The 19,893-nt window shown below is 38.9% G+C and overlaps 1 protein-coding gene across 1 annotated transcript; it reads right to left on the bottom strand.

Moving 5' to 3' along the window:
• Positions 1-1,258: 1,258 nt before the first annotated feature.
• Positions 1,259-17,776, bottom strand: pfkma (phosphofructokinase, muscle a). The gene is made up of 22 exons (XM_007246741.4): positions 17,568-17,776; positions 14,789-14,862; positions 14,468-14,545; positions 14,180-14,369; positions 13,850-14,015; positions 12,690-12,734; positions 12,450-12,558; positions 11,001-11,096; positions 10,807-10,899; positions 9,325-9,450; positions 9,161-9,225; positions 8,977-9,040; positions 7,253-7,399; positions 5,562-5,632; positions 5,276-5,363; positions 5,031-5,183; positions 3,980-4,144; positions 3,818-3,879; positions 3,338-3,449; positions 3,124-3,223; positions 2,889-2,994; positions 1,259-1,651 (listed from the first exon to the last, which is right to left on the bottom strand). The coding sequence occupies exons 1-22, from the start codon at positions 17,656-17,658 to the stop codon at positions 1,492-1,494; spliced, it is 2,361 nt and encodes a 786-aa protein (XP_007246803.1). The 5' UTR covers positions 17,659-17,776; the 3' UTR covers positions 1,259-1,491.
• Between the last annotated feature and the right edge of the window lie 2,117 nt (positions 17,777-19,893).

Below are 19,893 nucleotides of genomic sequence, written 5' to 3'. Positions count from 1 at the left end.
TATCCAAAGTAGCATGTTTCTGTTAAAAATGAAGGTTTCAGTTCCCTTAAACTCAAGAAGCAGCACTCTTCCACATGACTGGCATCTTCAGCCCAGTGGGCATGGAGGCAGGTGTAATTTTAATGTAATAAACCGTACATTAATAATCATCACAGCACATGACCTCTAGGTGGCACCACATATCCTAAAACAACACTTACAACACATACTGAAACTAGATCATACTAAACTATCAGTGATAAAAATAATGAGATACCTACTTATTTATTGTTTCTTCTGAAATTAATGGTACTCAAAAGAGCCTATGCCTGGCTTTAGACACGGTGCAAATATGTCAATGTTAAATGGATGGTGCAAAAGTGGCAAGACACCCATATACAGTGGTGTTCGAAAGTTTATAAACCCATTTGTAATTGTAATATTGGACCATTTTCTTCAATGAATAAATTACTAAGTATAATATTTTTAGATGTCTCACTTGTTCATCTGGGTTCACTTTATCTACTTTTTGGGCTTTATGAAAACCTGATGGTGTTGTAGGACATATTTTATTTGTTCTACATTATTTTCTATGGGTGGGAATGTCATTTTCTTTGAGGTTTGCTTTTTTGTGTCATAATTCATGGCAGGGGGGCATTAGTGGCTGAGAAGTGGATAGAAAATTTGATTATTGCTCACAGGGTTGTTCATTCTGTAGGCTAAGCTTCCCTGTTGGGTATTTAAACAAAGCCCTGTACCTCATGTATATTGCATTATAGCATGGCTGACCGTGTGTTCTTGCCCAAGCTTTTTAACCCTGACATATGAAATATATTATTTATTTTTTACTGTGCAGCCACTGTGTAATATTGATGCAGAGATGCAGGCTTGGGGTATTTGGGGTATATATACATTTTAAAAACATGCTTTATGAAATACCTTTCTTTGTTTTTAATGTATAATGTATTCAGTAGCTAATCAACTTTACAGGCAAAATTAAAACCCAGAATAAGCTCAATTTCCATGTAATTACTAAATAATAATCTTTATGTATAAAAAAACAAACAGGTTCTAAGTGGCTCAGTAGACTATGACACTGTGACATTGACGCTATAACCGGAGAATCATGGTTTTTTTCATCCCGAATCATGCTGCTTGCCATTAGCAGCCAGAGCCCGAGAGAGCACTATTGGTCTTGCTCTCTATAGGTGGGTAGTATCAGAGGAGGCATGCGCAGAAAATGGAAAATGTAAATGTTTAAAATCAGACACAACAATGCTTCTAATTTAGGAACGTTTACTTTATTTTTAAATTAATATTCCAGTATTTGCTGGTAATCATTGTTAACACAAGATCCTATAAGAAGTCCTATAAGTGCACAGACAGAATATCACAAAATGAAAGGTCATCACATAAAAAGAGAGGTCAGAACAGAAACACAATAATGAGTAGAACAGGCTGTTGACCTGAGAGAGACTGAATATTCAGGCTTCACTCGTCTCAGTCCTCTTTTCACTCTTTCATTTTTCCGGATAAGGCCACCGGACCTCTCTTGCTGATAATGTGCTCCATGTGAGCGTGTTCTGTGGTGTCCAGACTGATCTTGTATTTGGCCAAGATCTTCAGAATGGGTCTCAACTTCAGCCACCACTCAGTCTTTGGAATTCGATGTCTGTAGAGAAAAAAGAGAAAAAGAGACACTTTTATAATTTGTGTTGCACACGCAGGACCTCTGCCTTTAACACATTGGACTCACTCATTAGATAATTTGAAGAACCAGCCGAACTCAGACGATGTAATGCAGCATCGGCTGCCCATACTATTCTATACTCTGCAACCGGGGTGTTGGCAGAAGCGGCAGTTGCCGATTCCCATACTATATTTAGCAACCGGGGTGTTGGCAGAAGCGACAGTTGCCGATTCCCATACTATATTTAGCAACCGGGGTGTTGGCAGAAGCGGCAGTTGCCGATTCCCATACTATATTTAGCAACCGGGGTGTTGGCAGAAGCAGCAGTTGCCGATTCCCATACTATATTTAGCAACCGGGGTGTTGGCCCATGTTATATATTTGACAATTGCAAATTTGGCACAAGCAGCTTGGAGCAGGTCCCATACTGAACTGAGCAACACAGGCTGTTGGGATTATGCCATTTGGGCCAACTGCCATACTGTACTATACTTTTCAACTCAGCTTGGGCTGATTCCCATATTATGCTCAGTTATGCTCAATACAGTTGTTGTCACAAGTTTCTCAGGCAGAGTCCCATATTATACTCAGCAACCGGGGTGTTGGCACAAGCATTAAGGGCAGATTGCCATATTATACTCAGCAACTGGGAGTGTTAGAATATGCGACACTCAACCTTAATGTGAACTAAAAGCATTTGGGCCAGAGTCGGGCCAAGTAGAATTTGGTTTGGAAATGGCTTTGTGAAAAAAATGAATTGACAATTTTCTACATTTCTGCATATTTAACATTTCTGCTTATTTTTACATAGCACTGAGGCTAATGTAGCTAACAATCACCATATATCGATAGTCACTGACATGTTAAAAATCATAGAATAGCAGTATTTAAGTTGATAATAAAGGCCCAATCCCATTTCACCTATTGGCCTTACCACTTATCCCTAGTTAACTAGTTAACCAGCATCTAGTAAACTCAACTTTAGCGCTGCTGATGACGTATTCAGTGCTTGAAGGGTTGTTCCAATTCATAGTGGGAGGATTTGACCCCTTCCCCTTTTAACTCTGAAGTAAAGATAGGGGTAAATGGTAGGGTGAAATGGGATTAGGGTTAAACACTGGCCAGCATGCTCATGGCAAGGCACGTGAATTAATAACGTTCAAGTGAGTGCCTGAAGGATGGGACTGAGGATAATGGGTGCTGAGAAGGAAATTCTTACTCAAAATCTGTTTCCTCCTTCAGTTCAGCCAAAGCCTGGAACATCAGCCCTCTCTTCTTCATCCCCAGCACACACGCAGAGTCTGCACTGTTAGCAAAAATACGCCCTGCACAGATATCGTAATGTTAAAGTCAAAATAGGGGAAGACACAGCATGCACATTTAACAAAGCCATGTGATACACAGTATTATAGAATTATCGTAGAGATACAAATAAATATATATATAACTCTCACCATGTCTGTAACACTCTTTCAGCTTCTCAGTTAGCCAGAGAACAGACTTCGCCCCCATCTTAGTGGCAAAGTTTCTGTCAAATGGGGTTGGAGTTCCACCCTAGAGACACATATTATAAATCAGTACTTATTTTTAAAGCATTTGAGAGTATATCAAATTATTGAAATTATATCATTTATAGAGATGGTGTATGTTAAATTCCTGATCTCTGACCTGCTGCATGTGTCCTAAGACATTCTTACGGCAGTCAAATATGCCCTTTCCTTCCTCTGAGTACAGGTTGAAGATGAAGTCAGTTGTATAGTTGGCATTACAGTTCTCATTTCTATAAAAAAGAGCAAAGTGGAAATAACCTTTAATATTACATTATATAACATTGTTATAATACATTATAGCATTAATATAATAAATAAAATGTAAATAGCATAGTTGATTTGTATGCAGGAAAATATTAATTTCAAAATGAAGTTCAGGAAAGAGCAAATTTTATGATTTTATTCATTATATTTTGACATTAGCAGATTTAATTAAATTTCTATACTTTTAATTACAATTACAATTACAATTATGATTTCAAGTTATGTTTTTAAAGCTTTTTATGTAATGCCTGAATAGAAATCCTCAAGATTTAAGGGTGTAATGTCATCCAGGAAATTGACAAAAATCCTGGCCTGTATTGTGATGTACACCAACCTAAGAATCAGGCCTCTCTTGACTGTTGTCTTCATTTTCTCTACCAGATGCTCTACATTCGCCTGCAAGCAGAACGCAGACAATAAACCAGATTTAAAAAATAATAATCCACTAAAATTCACACAGGTAACTTGACAAATGAATATGTTTGAATCTATTCACCTCTAAATCACGAATCCCGAATTTGTCCTCATAGATGTAGGCGGCGTCCGCACCTGCAGCGAGACCGGACATGGTGGCCAGATAACCACAATAACCTCCCATAGTCTCAATGATGAACACACGCCTCTTAGTGCCAGCAGCTGACTGCTTAATCCTGTCACAGGTCTAAAGACACACACGTACAAACACACACACAAATAATCACTTATGATCATATTTATTACTAGAATGAATGAATCTATATCTTAATAGAACAATATACTGTGTATTAAACTGTGTAAAGGTGGCCACTCTGGGGTTTGAACTGACACTTTATATTTGTGTCGTGGTCAATCAGGCTGCACTCCATTAAAAAATGGATGCCAGAATTTCCAATTTCCAGAATTTCAACTAGAATGCCCCCACAAATTGGATTTCCTATTGAGAAAATCAGAATCAGAGTCTCACCAACCCAGAGTTTAGTATATCCAAAACGGTTGCTGCGCAACAGTAGTGTTATATAGTTTATTATTATGTATTATCACCTGTCTAATTGTGTCTCATTTAATCTGTGGAACACAACATCTATCTGTTTCCATGGTGTGTGTTTGGATGTACAAAATACTGTGTAATGTTATCAGCTGTGCTTACCAGATATCCCAAGTTGTGAAAATTAATTTCAGTGAGGTACCCCCGCATATATATGTATATATATATATATATATATATATATATACATATATATGTCACATTAATTAATTCCAACATGCCTTTTGCAATCATTTATTCCCCCCCAATAGTAAACGCAAACGTGCATGCAGGAGACACAGATTTTTTATATCCCTAAACGCATGTGTAAATAAGAGACATATGGAGACATGGACATATGGGACATAAAATGTGTGATAAATTTTCATTGAATTTGCCATAAAACAGCTGTAAAAAGTTACAAAACAACTATGGTAAACTCCAAAGTCCAAACTCCAACAGTTTTTTGAAAATGTTTTGAAATATATATATATTTTTTTACAATAATCACATTTTGTGTGCATTGGTGTGTGTGGGTTCTAACCGAGGTGATTGTGTTCAGGGCAGTATCGGCTCCAATGCTAAAGTCTGATCCAGGCACGTTATTAGAGACAGTAGCAGGTATGACCACCATGGGGATGCACAGTTCTTCATACTTTTGTCTGGCCTGGACCAGCTCTAGACCACCTGAAAACGCCTATAGAGGCGGAATCAACAAAGACTTTGATTAAAGATCAAATTAAGTAGTACATGCAAACAATTACAGTCACATGGACAAAAGTAAAATACCTCAAAACCTCCAATAATGACCAGAGCGTGAATGTTGTGCTTGGCAATGTTCAGACTTATCTCCTCTATGTGTTTGGCTGGAAGAACTCTACAGAGATAGAAGAAAGATACCTTCTCAAACAAGAGAGTGAAGGACCAGTGAGGGTTTAATGATAATATAAAACATTGTCAGATATTGTCGGCTTTTGTCTGTACCTCCAGAAAACTGAACAACTACATCTACATCTATAAAATGTAGATTATTTTTTCCACAAATCTCCCATCCTTAGCAATGAATGAATGGTACCTTTTGGTGCCCAAAACTGAGCCTCCTTTTCCAGTCCAGCCACCAACACTGTTCCAATTGATAGGTTCAATCTAGAAAGAAATACATTTTTAGATACACTGTACTGAGACAGGTTGCACATCATTAGTTGGTAGTACAAGATTATTCATTGTGTTTCTAGATATATGTTACTTGTTTTAAGTGATTTATTGTATAATAGGATCAATATGATTTCAATATAATAAGACACTTCCTAGAATACGAGTCTTAAATGCCTTAGTTCCATAAAAAGTAAATTATATTCAGTATATATGGACTCAACTTTTTGTTCATTTTAATTATAAGATAGCAATTCTTGCTGTGTGGTAGGCCTGGACAATAATTCGATATCGGTATTTATCGCGATAAGAAATGTTTCAATAACGGTGATATCAGTTTTGTGGTATATCGATATGTATTAGAATCACGGACAAGCGTTTTTTACTGGCGTCAGCTCGCCGCAGAGCTCAACACATTCATCCTCCGTAGCTGGGCTACGTCAGTGCGTGATGACGTAACCACACAGGCACGTAGCCAAATAGGCTAGGCTAGGCAAGGCTAGGTTAAAATGGCTAGGCTCGGGTCCGCTTCGCTACGCAGCAAAAATGTCTCGCGCTGGAGACAAACGGAGCCGGGACGAGCGGATCCAAGGCTAAGGTAGACTCGGTTCGGTCGGCCCCGGATCCTCGAGGCCGGCCGCGGGTCCGCTCGCTCGGCCGAGGGTCCTCGAAGCCGGCCGCGGGCCCGCTCGCTCGGCCGAGGGTCCTCGAGGCCGGCCGCGGGTCCGCTCCCTTGCCGCTTTGCTGCAAATTGTGCCGGAGAGTGCAGCCGACCAGCAGCGGTAATGTTAATACATCTAAACTGTTCCACCACTTCAAGCAACTCCACTACATACAATGTTTTTCTTATACTGACTGAAGCACTTTTATAGCTTATGTTGTAACTAAGTTATTCATAGTTGATAAAGCCTGTAGGTTTGTTTATTTGACGGGAAAATCTTGTTGCTTTTACGTATATAAAGGTTTATTGTATTCTATATCCTAGTTGAAACACTTTTGTTTTAATCTGTTAAATTTGTTCACAGAGAATAAGAAGCTCTGCCTCTGTTGTAATTTAAAGTTATTTTTATTGGTAATAGTTATATAGGCTTATGTTTGACAGGGATGTGATGTTATTATTTTGCTATATGCAAATAATATTGAGCATTGATTTTTTTTTTGACTACTTTTATTTCTAAAGTATTAAAGTTTTTGTGAAAGGAGGGTTCAAAGGCTTAAATGAAATTTTCAGACAGTAGTAGGTACAGATTTCCATTAGATAGATAGATAGGTAGATAGATAGATAGATAGATAGATAGATAGATAGATAGATAGATAGATAGATAGATAGATAGATGTGCATATAATGAGGGTATCTGATGCCAACCATACAAAAAGTGCAAATACACAGTTACATAATAATTTAAATTCGCAGTGCTGCAGGGATTGCAGGGCTTCTTAGCAGTTTTCTGAGGCCTTCAAAGTATTTATATCGATATCGAAATTATATCGTATCGACCGAAATTTAAGGAATATATCGTGATATAAATTTTGGCCATATCGTCCAGCACTACTGTGTGGTATTGGCTATAAGACTGTCACAGTCCTGTGGTGCCCCGAGAGAAGGTTGCTGACCTTTCCCTGGGCTAAGCCCTCGAAGCCGTCGTGCACCGCCAGCATGTTGTGGCCCTGGATGATCCCGATTCTGACTGCAGCTCGCACAGCTGCATTCATGCCAGCACAGGGAGCCCCCACGTTCAGGATAGCCACGTTAATGTTACTCTGAGAGAGAGAGAGAGAGAGAGAGACAGAGAGAGAGAGAGAGAGAGAGAGAGAGAGAGAGAGAGAGAGAGAGAGAGAGAGAGAGAGAGAGAGAGAGAGAGAGAGAGAGAGAGAGAGAGAGAGAGAGAGAATATAATCAAGAGGAAGATGGATGATCACAAGCCATCAAACCAAGCTGAGCTGCTTGAATTTGTGCACCAGGAGTAAAGGCATAAAGTTATCTAAAAGCAGTGTGTGAGACTGGTGGAGGAGAACATGCCAAGATGCATGAAAAAACAGGGTTATTCCATCAAATATTAATTTCTGAACTCTTAAAACTTTATGAATATGAACTTGTTTTCTTTGCATTATTTGAGGTCTAAAAGCTCTGCATCTTTTTTGTTATTTCAGCCATTTCTCATTGTCTGCAAATAAATGCTCTAAATAACAATATTCTTATTTGGAATTTAAGAGAAATGTTGTCTGTAGTTTATAGAATAAAACAACAATGTTTATTTTACTCAAACATATACCTATAAATAGCAAAATAAGAGAAACTGATTCAGAAACTAAAGTGGTCTTTTATTTTTTGTTTATTATTTTTTCCAGAGCTGTCTATATAAGTCTTTACAGGGTCAGATGTGTTCACAAAGTCTTTTCTATAACATCAGGAAGTACAGATTTGTCCGATTTAATCAGCCAAAAGGTACATTCAGTGTTCTGTATCACTGTACTTATAAACAATATATAGTTTAATTAAACATTTTTCATTTGAAAGCCAGACAATTTTGGATCATCAAGTTCTTGACACATATTAGTTGATAGTCGATGATAATGTTTATAATGTTAAACTTTCACAAGCTTTGTACTCGTTTAAGTACAAATCTGTACTTATATTTCTTCTTATATCCTCTTGAGACCCTACGTCCTCATAAGTGGACATAACATTTCTGCTTCTCTGCACCATGATAATAAATTACTATAATAATTTTTAAAACGTTGACCCTTTGGCCTCATATAGAGATACTGCCCATAGCAACTAGTGTTCACATAACATTATACTCAATTGATTAAAAAAAAGATGGCGGGAATCCCAATCAAAAGTTTTTACAGCCAGTCCAGGCAGATAAATGGTCCAGGTAACAATTCTCATTGAATTTTATGAGAAGTTTAAAGGAAGCTAATTTTACTTACTGTAGAGTTGGGTCCTTCTGATCCTAAATGGCGTTTTACTACTGTCCACATATAAGGACATTGTTTTTTTTTTGCCAAAACGATTTCCTTTCCAAAGAAAAAGTTTAGTTTTTATACTTGGTAGGTCCTACTAAAATTTCCCCTCGGGGATCAATAAAGTATCTATCTATCTATCTATCTATCTATCTATCTATCTATCTATCTATCTATCTATCTATCTATCTATCTATCTATCTATCTATCTATCTATCTATCTATCTATCTATCTATCTATCTATCTATCTATCTATCTTATATCAAATAGCTAGGATAATTTTAAAATACACACTAAGCAAAAGTCTGGGTCTCTGGAGGATATAACAAGTCTGGTTTGCTTGTGAAATGATACAAGCTGAGCCTCTTACTTTGGTCTCTGGAAGATGTACATGAGCCAGAAGCTTATACGTGTTCCAGTTGTTCTCAAAGCTCCTGGGAATGGGATAAATGGTTGTGTTATTTCATTTCTTTAGGTGGGAATTCATGTGGACAGCAGACTGCCTCCAAAAAGCAATACAGGTAAAACAGAAGGAACTGATTTAGCACACGTACCTTCCTCTGAGTTTAACGGCGTCGTCATATCTGCCCTCTTTCATGGCCACAGTCACATCCTTGGTCTGTGGGAAACACAAGGATGGATGTTGTTCATTTTAACAACCCATTACACAGCTCTGCAGAGTGATAGTGGAAAATACTGGGTATGTGGAGATACGTACCACTTGCACACACTCCATCAGCGGCAGTCTGACCGCCTGATTCCCTGACAGACTGACCACACACGCCGGTGTGTCCGGAGTCGCTTCTAGCAGAGCCATCACAGCCTCCACACCCATCCTGCTGCCCTGATGATCACACAACACACACAGACACACCCTTTATTACCCTATATTTTTAAAAGTATACTTAACATGGAAAATTCAAATATGTTCCTAAATACACACTAAATGTACCATTTTGGAACAACTTATTGCAACTTAAGTTTATTTCAGTTGTAATTAAGCTATATTTAAATACAACATCAAAGTATTAAATTGTGCTTTTGAGTGCTTTTTTGAGTACTTCTGCAAACCTATATTGTAAATATACTGTTTTTGTTTCGATGCACATTTTGTGTACATCTTAATGCAGGGGTGTACAAACTTTTTTTGTTGGGGCCAGAAGGAGAAATAAAACAAATAATGAAATTTACCACTTTAAATAATACTTTTTTCTTGATTATTTCATTTACACACCATTTTACTGGACTTACTCTCTTTATCTTTGCCACTGTTGTGTAAACTTTTTTTTTTTTAAATTGATGTTTAATTTCATAATGTCTCTTAATATTAAACTTCTTAATTACGGCAACTTTTAGACTCTTTGGCCCGTTTTTCTGCACTAGAAATGCACACTCTCTCCGCCTTTAGACTCTTTTGCCCGTTTTTCTGCACTAGAAATGCGCACCCTCTCCTCTTTTAGACTCTTTGGCCCGTTTTTCTGCGCTAGAAATGCACACCCTCTCCGCTTTTAGACTCTTTGGCCCGTTTTTCTGCGGTATAACTGCGCACCCTCTCCGCTTTTAGACTCTTTGGCCCGTTTTTCTGAACTAGAATTGCACACTCTCTCCGCTTTTAGACTCTTTGGCCCGTTTTTCTGAACTAGAATTGCACACTCTCTCCGCTTTTAGACTCTTTGGCCAGTTTTTCTGCGCTAAAAATGCGCACCCTCTCCGCTTTTAGACTCTTTGGCCCGTTTCTGACACCTAGCCTTCAAACTTTGAATCTCACATTATAAAAACCTGCTTAACAGCGGGCCAACTTTCATTCTATTTCTAAAATACCTCGCGGGCCACTCCAAAAAACTACGGGCCGTAGTTTGGACACCCCTGCCTTAATGCTACTAGGGGAAAAAATAAACTCAAGTGCACTTTAAGCAGTATTTAATGCCACTATATATATTTTCTATCAACACAACATATCATTTAAAGCATATTGCTTACAAATAGCAATAGCAAATTTAATGTGTATTTTCATAAAGTATATTAAATTAAATCGTTTCTATTGTTCTGGCCACAAGTCACAAGGTGCTCTACCAGCTTCCCAGACTGAAGAGGCAATGATAGAGATGCTGACAGAGATGCTCCCTTTTAGAGTAAATGGAGCATCAATATGAGACATGATAAATAAGACAGAGAATAAGACAAAGAATGAGAAACCCACCAAAATTCTGTCAAAAGCTGAAGGAGTTCCACCACGCTGCACGTGACCCAGGATTGTGGCACGTGTGTCATACCCCAGCCTCTTCGATACTAGCTGTGATTAGAAACAAAAGAAAATGAACCTGACACAATTAAATGCTTATATTGTATTTTAATTACATATACTAATTAAATACTTCATAAAAGTTATGTTACCTCTTTAATCTGATCACAGGTGATGGGTTTGCCATCTCTGCCCATTGCTCCCTCAGCCACGATAATCACATTCAGCCTGGACCCCCTGTTTCTGGTCTGAGAGAGAAGATAATACAGAAAATAGCAACACATAAAACACTCTAAATACACTATATTGCAAAAAGTACCAGATTGACTGCATTGTGTTTGGTGATGTGAGTTTTGGATGGAGCTCATTCCATGAGTCTCTATGCTCTACTGTTCTTGATCTAATCTGAAGCTACATAAAGTTTGGAGGTCTGTAGTGATGGACTAGTGATTTTACACTGACAGAGCACAGAGTCACTGTCATTCCCAGTCATTTCCACTGTGTTATAATATCACTGACAGTTGGCTGTGGAATATTTAGTACCGAGTAGTGAAATTTCACGACTGGACTTGTTGCACAGGTGCTGCATCCTATCACTGTACCACAGTGCTGGAGTTCACTGAGCTCCTGAGAGCCTGAGACCCATTCTTTCACTAATGCTTGTAGAAGCAGTCTGTATGACTAGGTGCTTGATTTTATTCACATGGATGAGCGAATACATTTGGCATTATAGTGTATGTTGATGATATTTTAAAAAGAACCAAGAACCAGATTACTAAACTGACAATATCAAATATACAGTATGTCCAAATATTGGTGGACATCTCATCTAATGAATAAATTTAGTTACTTTAAGTAACACACAAAGCTTATGTAATCCCTGTAGAAAAGTACAGAAAAATAAAATAGGACTCTCTGGAGCAGAAAACATACATGTAATAGAATCATGCCTAATTTCAGGTGTGCTAGAGGGGTATAAAGCCCCATATAAAGTACAAAGAAGTTTAAATATTGATAAATAAAAAATATTGATAAATAACTGATTTTTAAATATGACAGGTTAAAGCCGTATCCGGACAGGATTAGTTTTACAGTGGAATATCTGAGAACAATATTTCACACTGTGATCTTGCATCTGGACTGCAATTGAAAAAACAGGAGGAACAGTGAGTTTCTAGGCTTTCTCAGTCACGTGACATAGCGTTCAGTAGCTCCTCCATTTCCACTCACTGTTGTGTTTACGTGGATTTCTGTGGAAACGCACACACAAACTGTAATTACGGTGCGGAGCAGTGGACAAATAGCTATTTTATTAAACGCGAGGTGACGAAACTCAGAGATGTGCGTCCGGACGGGACTAAAATGATCAGAGAACCACGGAGTTCAGTGAAAAACAGTAAATAATTCAGCCTGTAATTTTCTCAGAGGACGTCTGAAAAAAACACATATATGGTCGTTCTGGATGGGAATTAAATCACAGAGGACCCCCCCATAAAAAGAGAAAATTACTCCAGCATCCCCTTAGAAACTAATCCAGTTCGGATAGGGCTTAAGGCATGCTTAAATACATATAAAAGTGTGTATGTGCTCTGACTAGCTACCTCCATCAGCCTCCTGCACAAGTGTTCCTCCCAGCCATCATCAGGGGGCATCTCAGGAATAAACACCCAGTCAGCCCCACATGCTAACGCAGTGACCAGAGCCAGGTACCTGAAAAACACACAAACAAACACACACAGACACACATGTGGGCATTTTCCGAATGCATACATATTTGCACTGTACTTTTAGAGTAGAGTTTAAGAAAAAGAAAAGATGCTGTGTTGTGTCTTTAATCTTACCCACAATGCCTCCCCATGACCTCCAGGATGAAGGCACGCTGGTGGCTGTAAATGAGACCAAAGAAGAGAACTTTATGAGATAAAAACAAGCTTTAAGTAGTGAATTTCTTTATACACCAATATGCCAAAAATCATCAGAAAGTATTATGTCTCATGTCTTTTGGCCAAGGAGGACAAACCTGTTCTATACATTATCATTAGCTAAATTCAGTGTTTTTTGTTATTATTTACATTTTCTGCATTATAGATTAATAATAAAGTCATTCAAACTATGTAGAATAATTAAAAAATTTAGTAGTGAATGTCAATTAATCCAATACATTTCAAGGACTTTGAAAGTATCCTTAAGAGCAGTCACAAAAACCATCAAAAACGATGATGAAACTCATCAGCTGATGGCTCTCATCAGCACCGGCCCAGGAAAGAAAGACCAAAAGTTTCCTCTGTTGCACGGGATTAGTTCATCAGAGTTACCATCCTCAGAAACCACAATTTAACAGCTCCCCAGATAAGAGCACCTCAATGCTTCAAAGGGTATTTTGGTTTGTTTAACACTTTTAAGTTACTACATGATTCTTTACGTGTTCATTCATAGTCTGGATGAATATTCATTTACAACGTAGGAAAAAATTAAAGCACTAAAACTGAAAGTGTCCAAACTTTAGACTGGTAATCCATCTATATAAGTGTATCTCAAAAAAGTAGAATATCATTAAAAAGTTACTATATTTCAGGAATTCAGTTCAAAATGTGAAACTCATATATTATATAGAGCCATGTCATCTGCTGGTGTTGGTCCACTATGTTATATCAAGTCCAGCACTTCCTGCTGACAAATTTTATGAAGATGTGGATTTCATTTTCCAGAAGGACTTGGCACACTGCCCACACTGCCAAAAGTATCAATTGGTCTTATATAATATTCTTGTTTTTTGAAGCACTGATTTTTGGATTTCCATTGGCTGTTAGCCATAGTCATCAACAATAAAATAAATAAACTCTTAAAATAGATCACTTTGTGTGTAATAATACATCTATATAATATATGAGTTTCACATTTTGATCTTTGATTAATTATTGAAAAAAAGTAACTTTTCAATGATATTCTCATTTTTTGAAATGCACTAGTATACAGCAGAAGCTCCTATGACCCTGCTGACCTCTGGGCTGTGGTGGTGATGCTGTCCACCACCTCCATGATGCGATGGAGAGCAGAGTCTGTGCCGATGGTCATGTCTGTCCCGCAGAAGTCATTGTCAATAGATCCCACCATTCCGACAATGTTCAGATGTGATGCTGACTTGGCCTCATCTCCTGTGATCTTTCCTGAAGAAAAGTGCAAATATAAAATGCTCTGAACACTACTGGTAGGTTGTCAGCTCTCTACATGCTAAATCTAACTAAATCAGTGGTCACCTAATCAAAGTTTACCACTAACCACCCTCACTTTTACCTAAACGTAAAGAAAAGAGGGGCTTTGAGTGTCTCACCTTTGCTGACTAAATCTCCCAGCAAGCCGCTCCACTCTGTACGGAACAGGTTAGCACCTGTCAAACTCCCGTCTCCACCGATCACACACAGGTTGGTTATGCCTCTTTTAACCAGGTTGTAAGCAGCCTTTATTCTGCCCTCACGGGTCTGGAAATCCTTACAGCGAGCACTGCCAATCACAGTGCCTCCCTAACCCAGACGCCAAGAGATTACCCAGATTACAAATGATACAGAGACAATTCATGCACTGATAAATAAACATTTTCACATTTGGGAAGAGTACGCACCAACTGGAGCATCATGGACACACTCTCCCAGGTAGCTGGACGAATGTTATCTCCCCCATCGACCAGGCCCTGGTAGCCCTGAAGACATCAACACAACAACAGTACAGTACAGTAACATTATGGACATACATATATGGATGTACAACTCCTCTTTGCAGGGGGGGTCAAAGAAGGTCATAATTAAAACATAAACCAGAATATGTGCAATCATTTTTAAACACTTATTCAAACATATATCAGGCTATGTGCAATTATTCTTAAGCAGGGTGCAATTATAATGTGCATCTGTCTCTGTCTCTCCATCCATCCATCCATCCTGACCTCGTGAACGAAGAAGACTTTGGCTCCTGTGTACAGGCCGACTCTGACTGTGGCCCTCACTGCAGCATTCATTCCTGAAACAGACAGAAATACACCAATTAGTCAACATCAGCCATAATGTTAGGATCACTGACAAGTGCAGTGAAAAACAGAGATTATCCTCATCTACATGAGCATCTGTCAAGTGGTGGGATCAACATAATAAAAGGTAATGTGTTAAAAGAAAGGGAAAATCAACCAAATTCAACCAAATAGAGGCAGATAGTGATGGCTAGATGACTGTGCCAGAGAATCTCCAAACACTAATTGGTCCAATTCATAAAGACGCTAACCTTACAACTTTCTGGACATAAAGGATGGATCTGCTGCTAAAGTTTTGGTACCAGACAAAACAGGACACCATCCAGTCGTCCAAGATCTTGTGGAGTTCTGTTATAACTGGGCAAGGGAAACCTACTCAATATCAGACTTCTACATTTATGGCTGGTAACAGTACCTGTTAACCTGGCACTTTAATCAAATCATCTTTTAAAATTATTTTTTTGCTAAAGCTCTGTCCGGACGGGATTAGTTTCTCAGGGGGACATCTGTGAAAAATGTTTTACACTTCTACTCAGTGGTAATACATTTGCATACAAACTGCAATTAAAAACCAGTGAGTTTTTTGGCTTTCTCGGTCCACTAGCTGTTGTGTTTACATGGATCTCCGTAGAAACAGAGAATGAAGCTACAGAGTGTAATTGTGATTATCACACCATAACTTTTTAAAAAAAATCAGTCTAAAGTGCTGCCACTATTATCAGAAGATTGCTTGTTTGAATACCGGTCATGCAGCTTGCCATCAGCTGCCAGAGCCCTGAGAGAGCACAATTGGCCTTGCTCTCTCTGGGTGGGTAGATGGCACTCTTTTTCTTCATCACTTCTAGGGTGATGTCGATAAGCACAAGGCGTCTGAACCGAGTAGCTGCGCTTTCCTCCGAGTGTGCTGTGATGCTACTCGGCAATGCAGCATCAGCAGCAGTTGGAAAAGAGGTGGTGGCAGACCTTACGTGGGCCATCACCAGTGATGGGGGATATACAGCTGAGTAGCAGCTGAATGGGTGGGACAGTTGGCCAAGTTAAATTGGGATAAAGTTGGGGAAAAAATAGAAATAACATAGGCCTACATCACAGACCCTTATTTTGAGTTCAACCCAGCAGGGCCTAAAGAAAGTGGTGAGAAATCTCTCCTTGAGTTGAGGTCAGGCAAAGGGTCGGGCTGGGGGTCAGGCAAAGAATTTAAACTGACCAATCACAAGTGGTGTAGAGGATGGTCTGCAAAACTGTGCATGAAAACAGATCGTCTGGAGTTCTAATATAAATATATCGCCATAATCAACAGCATTTAGTAATCACACCGAGTCATACACAGTGAGAAAACAACCCATCATCATGTGTGTTATCATGTGATAACCCCTCAGAGACGTGAAGGTGACATTGAAACAGTATCTAAGTTCTTAATCAGAGCCCAGAATTTCAGTGGGCAGCTCCTGAGGTCACTTAATCCTGCGGCTGCATCTTCTGCAGCTCTGCTGGAAAGGCCAGGACGCACAGCCTCCGTTGTGTTGGAGGCAATGGAGTGTCTCTAATTTCAGAGGGGAACAGCTGTGGAGCCGCTGCTGTTCCTATCTACAACTTCATGTCATTCTTGAAAAAGGTCACTGCAGCTAAAATAAGCTCAACATCACAGAGACACAGAGCCACAAGACAAGAGCGGCTAAAGGCTAAAGCTAAAGGTTATAGGGAGATTGGAGTGAAATGGAGACAAGCTGATCCGAAGACGAAGTACGCTGGGCGCATGACCGAGGACCTTTGAGAGAATGGTCAAGAGTTACTCAAGATCCAGAGATTTTTTTTTTTGGTAAATAAAAAGATTTAAACAACACATTAAGATTTTTGTGAATTTTTCGAGTTTATCACTATATTTCACTGATGTAGAATGATGTAAACTAATGGTGGGCGATGTGGCCCTAAAATAATAGGATGATTTTTAAGGGTATATTAATATATAATTTTGTAGAAGAATATGAAACTTCTACAAAAAATATTTTATTTAGTTTTAATAAGTAAGTGCACAAGTATCAAACTTTCAATAAAACAAAAAAACTGTATAAAGTTTTTATCTATTTTCTAAACAGCAGCAACTTACAAAGACTAGGAATAATACTAATAATGTTGCAATATAAATAATGTAACATCAAAATAATTAAACTAAACTAAACTACAGTGCAAAATATTTACTGTATACGCTTATAAACATATGCAAACAAACAATTCTACTAAATATTCCCTTAAAGCTTCACTCTAAACAGCAAGACAAATACAAATACAAAAATAGACTGCTTCAATTATCATGAAGTAAATTTTTTTAATGATTCAGAAATTAGGATACATTGTGGCTCACCCGTAATGTAGACACTACATTATGAAGTCAATTTAATGCAGCATTTAATTTTTCTTTAGTCATCATCATACACAAAATACACTCCAATTTTTTTACATTTTCATTTTATTTCAACATGTTAAACTCTAAAACAGAAAACCTACAACTTTGATCAAACTTTAGCCTATTTTCTCTTCTGCTTTCCCTGGATGTCCTCCAGGGACCACCACAGTGTCCCTCAAGCCCAGATAACTAAGGCCCTTCTTAGACTAAACCAGGCCCTGCTTAAATCCACTGATAACACTGTATTTACCCACCCGTCTCTAAGTCTCTCAGGACCTAATCCTTTCTGCTTACCTTGAGCATCACCTCCTGATGTCAGCACAGCGATGGCACGTCCAATCCCCATCTTGGTGGGGTCTGCTCCTGCAGTCTGCATTTGAGCCATATTGAAGAGAAATGGCCCAGAAAGCCCAGAGTTAAAGGGAAACTAATAAAGCGAGAGAAAGACTTTCCCCGTTCTGTTTCCCCCCAGAAGTCTCTCAGAACAGGGGGTCGCAGGGGAAGAAGGTTTTATAGGACAGCAGTCCAACTCCCACCCACTTCCCCCTAAACACACAAACACACACCAACCCCCCCTCCAGCAAGCAGGACTAAATATAAGTCGGACATCACCACCTCAACTCCCACTGTTCCAGCCTCCACTGCTGTGTTTGGAGACGTGACTGACCCACTGCTGCACACTCCAGTAAAGGTCGGTCCAGCCTACAGAACATCTAAAATGTCAGAGCGTGATTTACACAATGCTATGGCACACACCATGAGGAAGACAACAGGATTGATATCATGTTCTTTTGTTGCTTTAAAGCAACATTAAGTATATAGCAATATTGCCTTTTAAATAACAACTTAAAAAATATAGAGCAAGGATGTCAAACCTTATGCACAAAAGGCTAGCAGAGGGGCTGCACATTTTCAATCTAAACAATCACCTGGTCAGTCTTCAAACAGCTGATCACATGTCTGCTTGTCTGGAATGAAAACCTGCAGCCACACCGGTTCTGATTTACAGGGGTTGGACAATGAAACTGAAACACCTGGTTTTAGACCACAATAATTTATTGTGGCGACGGACAGTTCTGGTGGAAACAGGAGAGTTGAGGTGCACATTGAATTCTGCCGTGATTTGATCAGCCGTGGTTTTATGTTTTTTGGATACAATCCGGGTTAGCACCCGAACATCCCTTTCAGACAGCTTCCTCTTACAGCGTCCACAGTTAATCCTGTTGGATGTAGTTGGTCCTTCTTGGTGGTATGCTGACATTACCCTGTATACCGTGGCTCTTGATACATCACAAAGACTTGCTGTCTTGGTCACAGATGCGCCAGCAAGACGTGCACCATCAATTTGTCCCCTTTTGAACTCTGGTATGTCACCCATAATGTTGTGTGCATTGCAACATTTTGAGCAGAACTGTGCTCTTACCCTGCTAATTGAACCTTCACACTCTGCTCTTACTGGTGCAATGTCCAATTTAGCCATGAAACCTCCCACACTAAAATGACAGGTGTTTTAGTTTCATTGTCCCACCCCTGTAGATGCTCCATTGAGTTGTAATAGTAAGAACAGGGCCTTCCGCCTTCACATCAATGTCAAAAATGGGGGGCACAAAAAAAAAAACAGGTAAAAAAAAAAATTTTACATGCGTGTTTTAACATTTTGTGTTTGTGAATTCTTTTCTCGTGAGTGCAAATGTGAAACTTGCAAGCGAAAAAAGGGAATTGTGTGCATGCTTAACAAAATATTGCTCCCGAGCTTCTTTTTTCTCCCTCGAGGGTGTTTTTTTTTTGCGCGCTATGAAAATTGCGCTGGATATAATCAGCAAATACCATTCGCTTAGGGAGGGGATTCTGACCCCGCCCCCAAACTGTCAAAAACACCCCTATCTTCATGAGTGCAAAAGCCTCATTCGAGCAAAAAGAACAGCTGCAGGCAATTTGCATAGTATGTGAGGACTAAATATACTAAAACTAAATATAAGAGGCAAAAAAACACCCGAGAGGTAGAAAAAAGAAGCTCAGGAGCGATATTTTGTTCAGCACGCACACGATTCCTTTTTTTTTGCTTTTGATTTTCACATTTGCGCTTGCAAGAAGTACATTTACACACAAAATGTTAAAACACGCAGATTCATTTTTTTCACCTGGTATTTTTGCGCATCCGACTTCTTGACGTTCTCTTTCTACTTTAGGGTAATCACACTGCACTATGTAACCTCAGTGAAGCAAACTGGACAATGCTTACAAAAACTGGGAGTAAAATGCTTTGCTTTTCTATTAAGATTTATTTCTCATTTTCTCCCAATTTAGCTAGGCCAATTGTCCCACCCATTCAGCTGCTACTCAGCTATATTACAGTACCATTATGATATATTTTACACTTACTGGCTAGATAACTCAATGCAAGCAGGTCAGGACCACCTCAGGGGGTGCTAGACGGCACCAGATGAAAGAAAAAAAAAAACCCCAAAAAAAAACATAGCTTGCAAAACTGTTTGTTAAAAGAAATGAAAAGTTGTATCAAACTCACACTGAACAACACTTTAAAAAACAGGCATAGAAGTGCAAGTGTGAATGAAATAAAATGACGGGCTCAGTTAACAGAACAAATAAGATCAGAGCA

Source organism: Astyanax mexicanus, chromosome 13 (assembly GCF_023375975.1).
Source record: "Astyanax mexicanus isolate ESR-SI-001 chromosome 13, AstMex3_surface, whole genome shotgun sequence".
Classification (NCBI taxonomy): Eukaryota; Metazoa; Chordata; class Actinopteri; order Characiformes; family Acestrorhamphidae; genus Astyanax; species Astyanax mexicanus.
The sequence above is the reverse complement of the archived record's forward strand: the minus strand, read 5'-3'. Positions and strand labels throughout refer to the sequence as shown.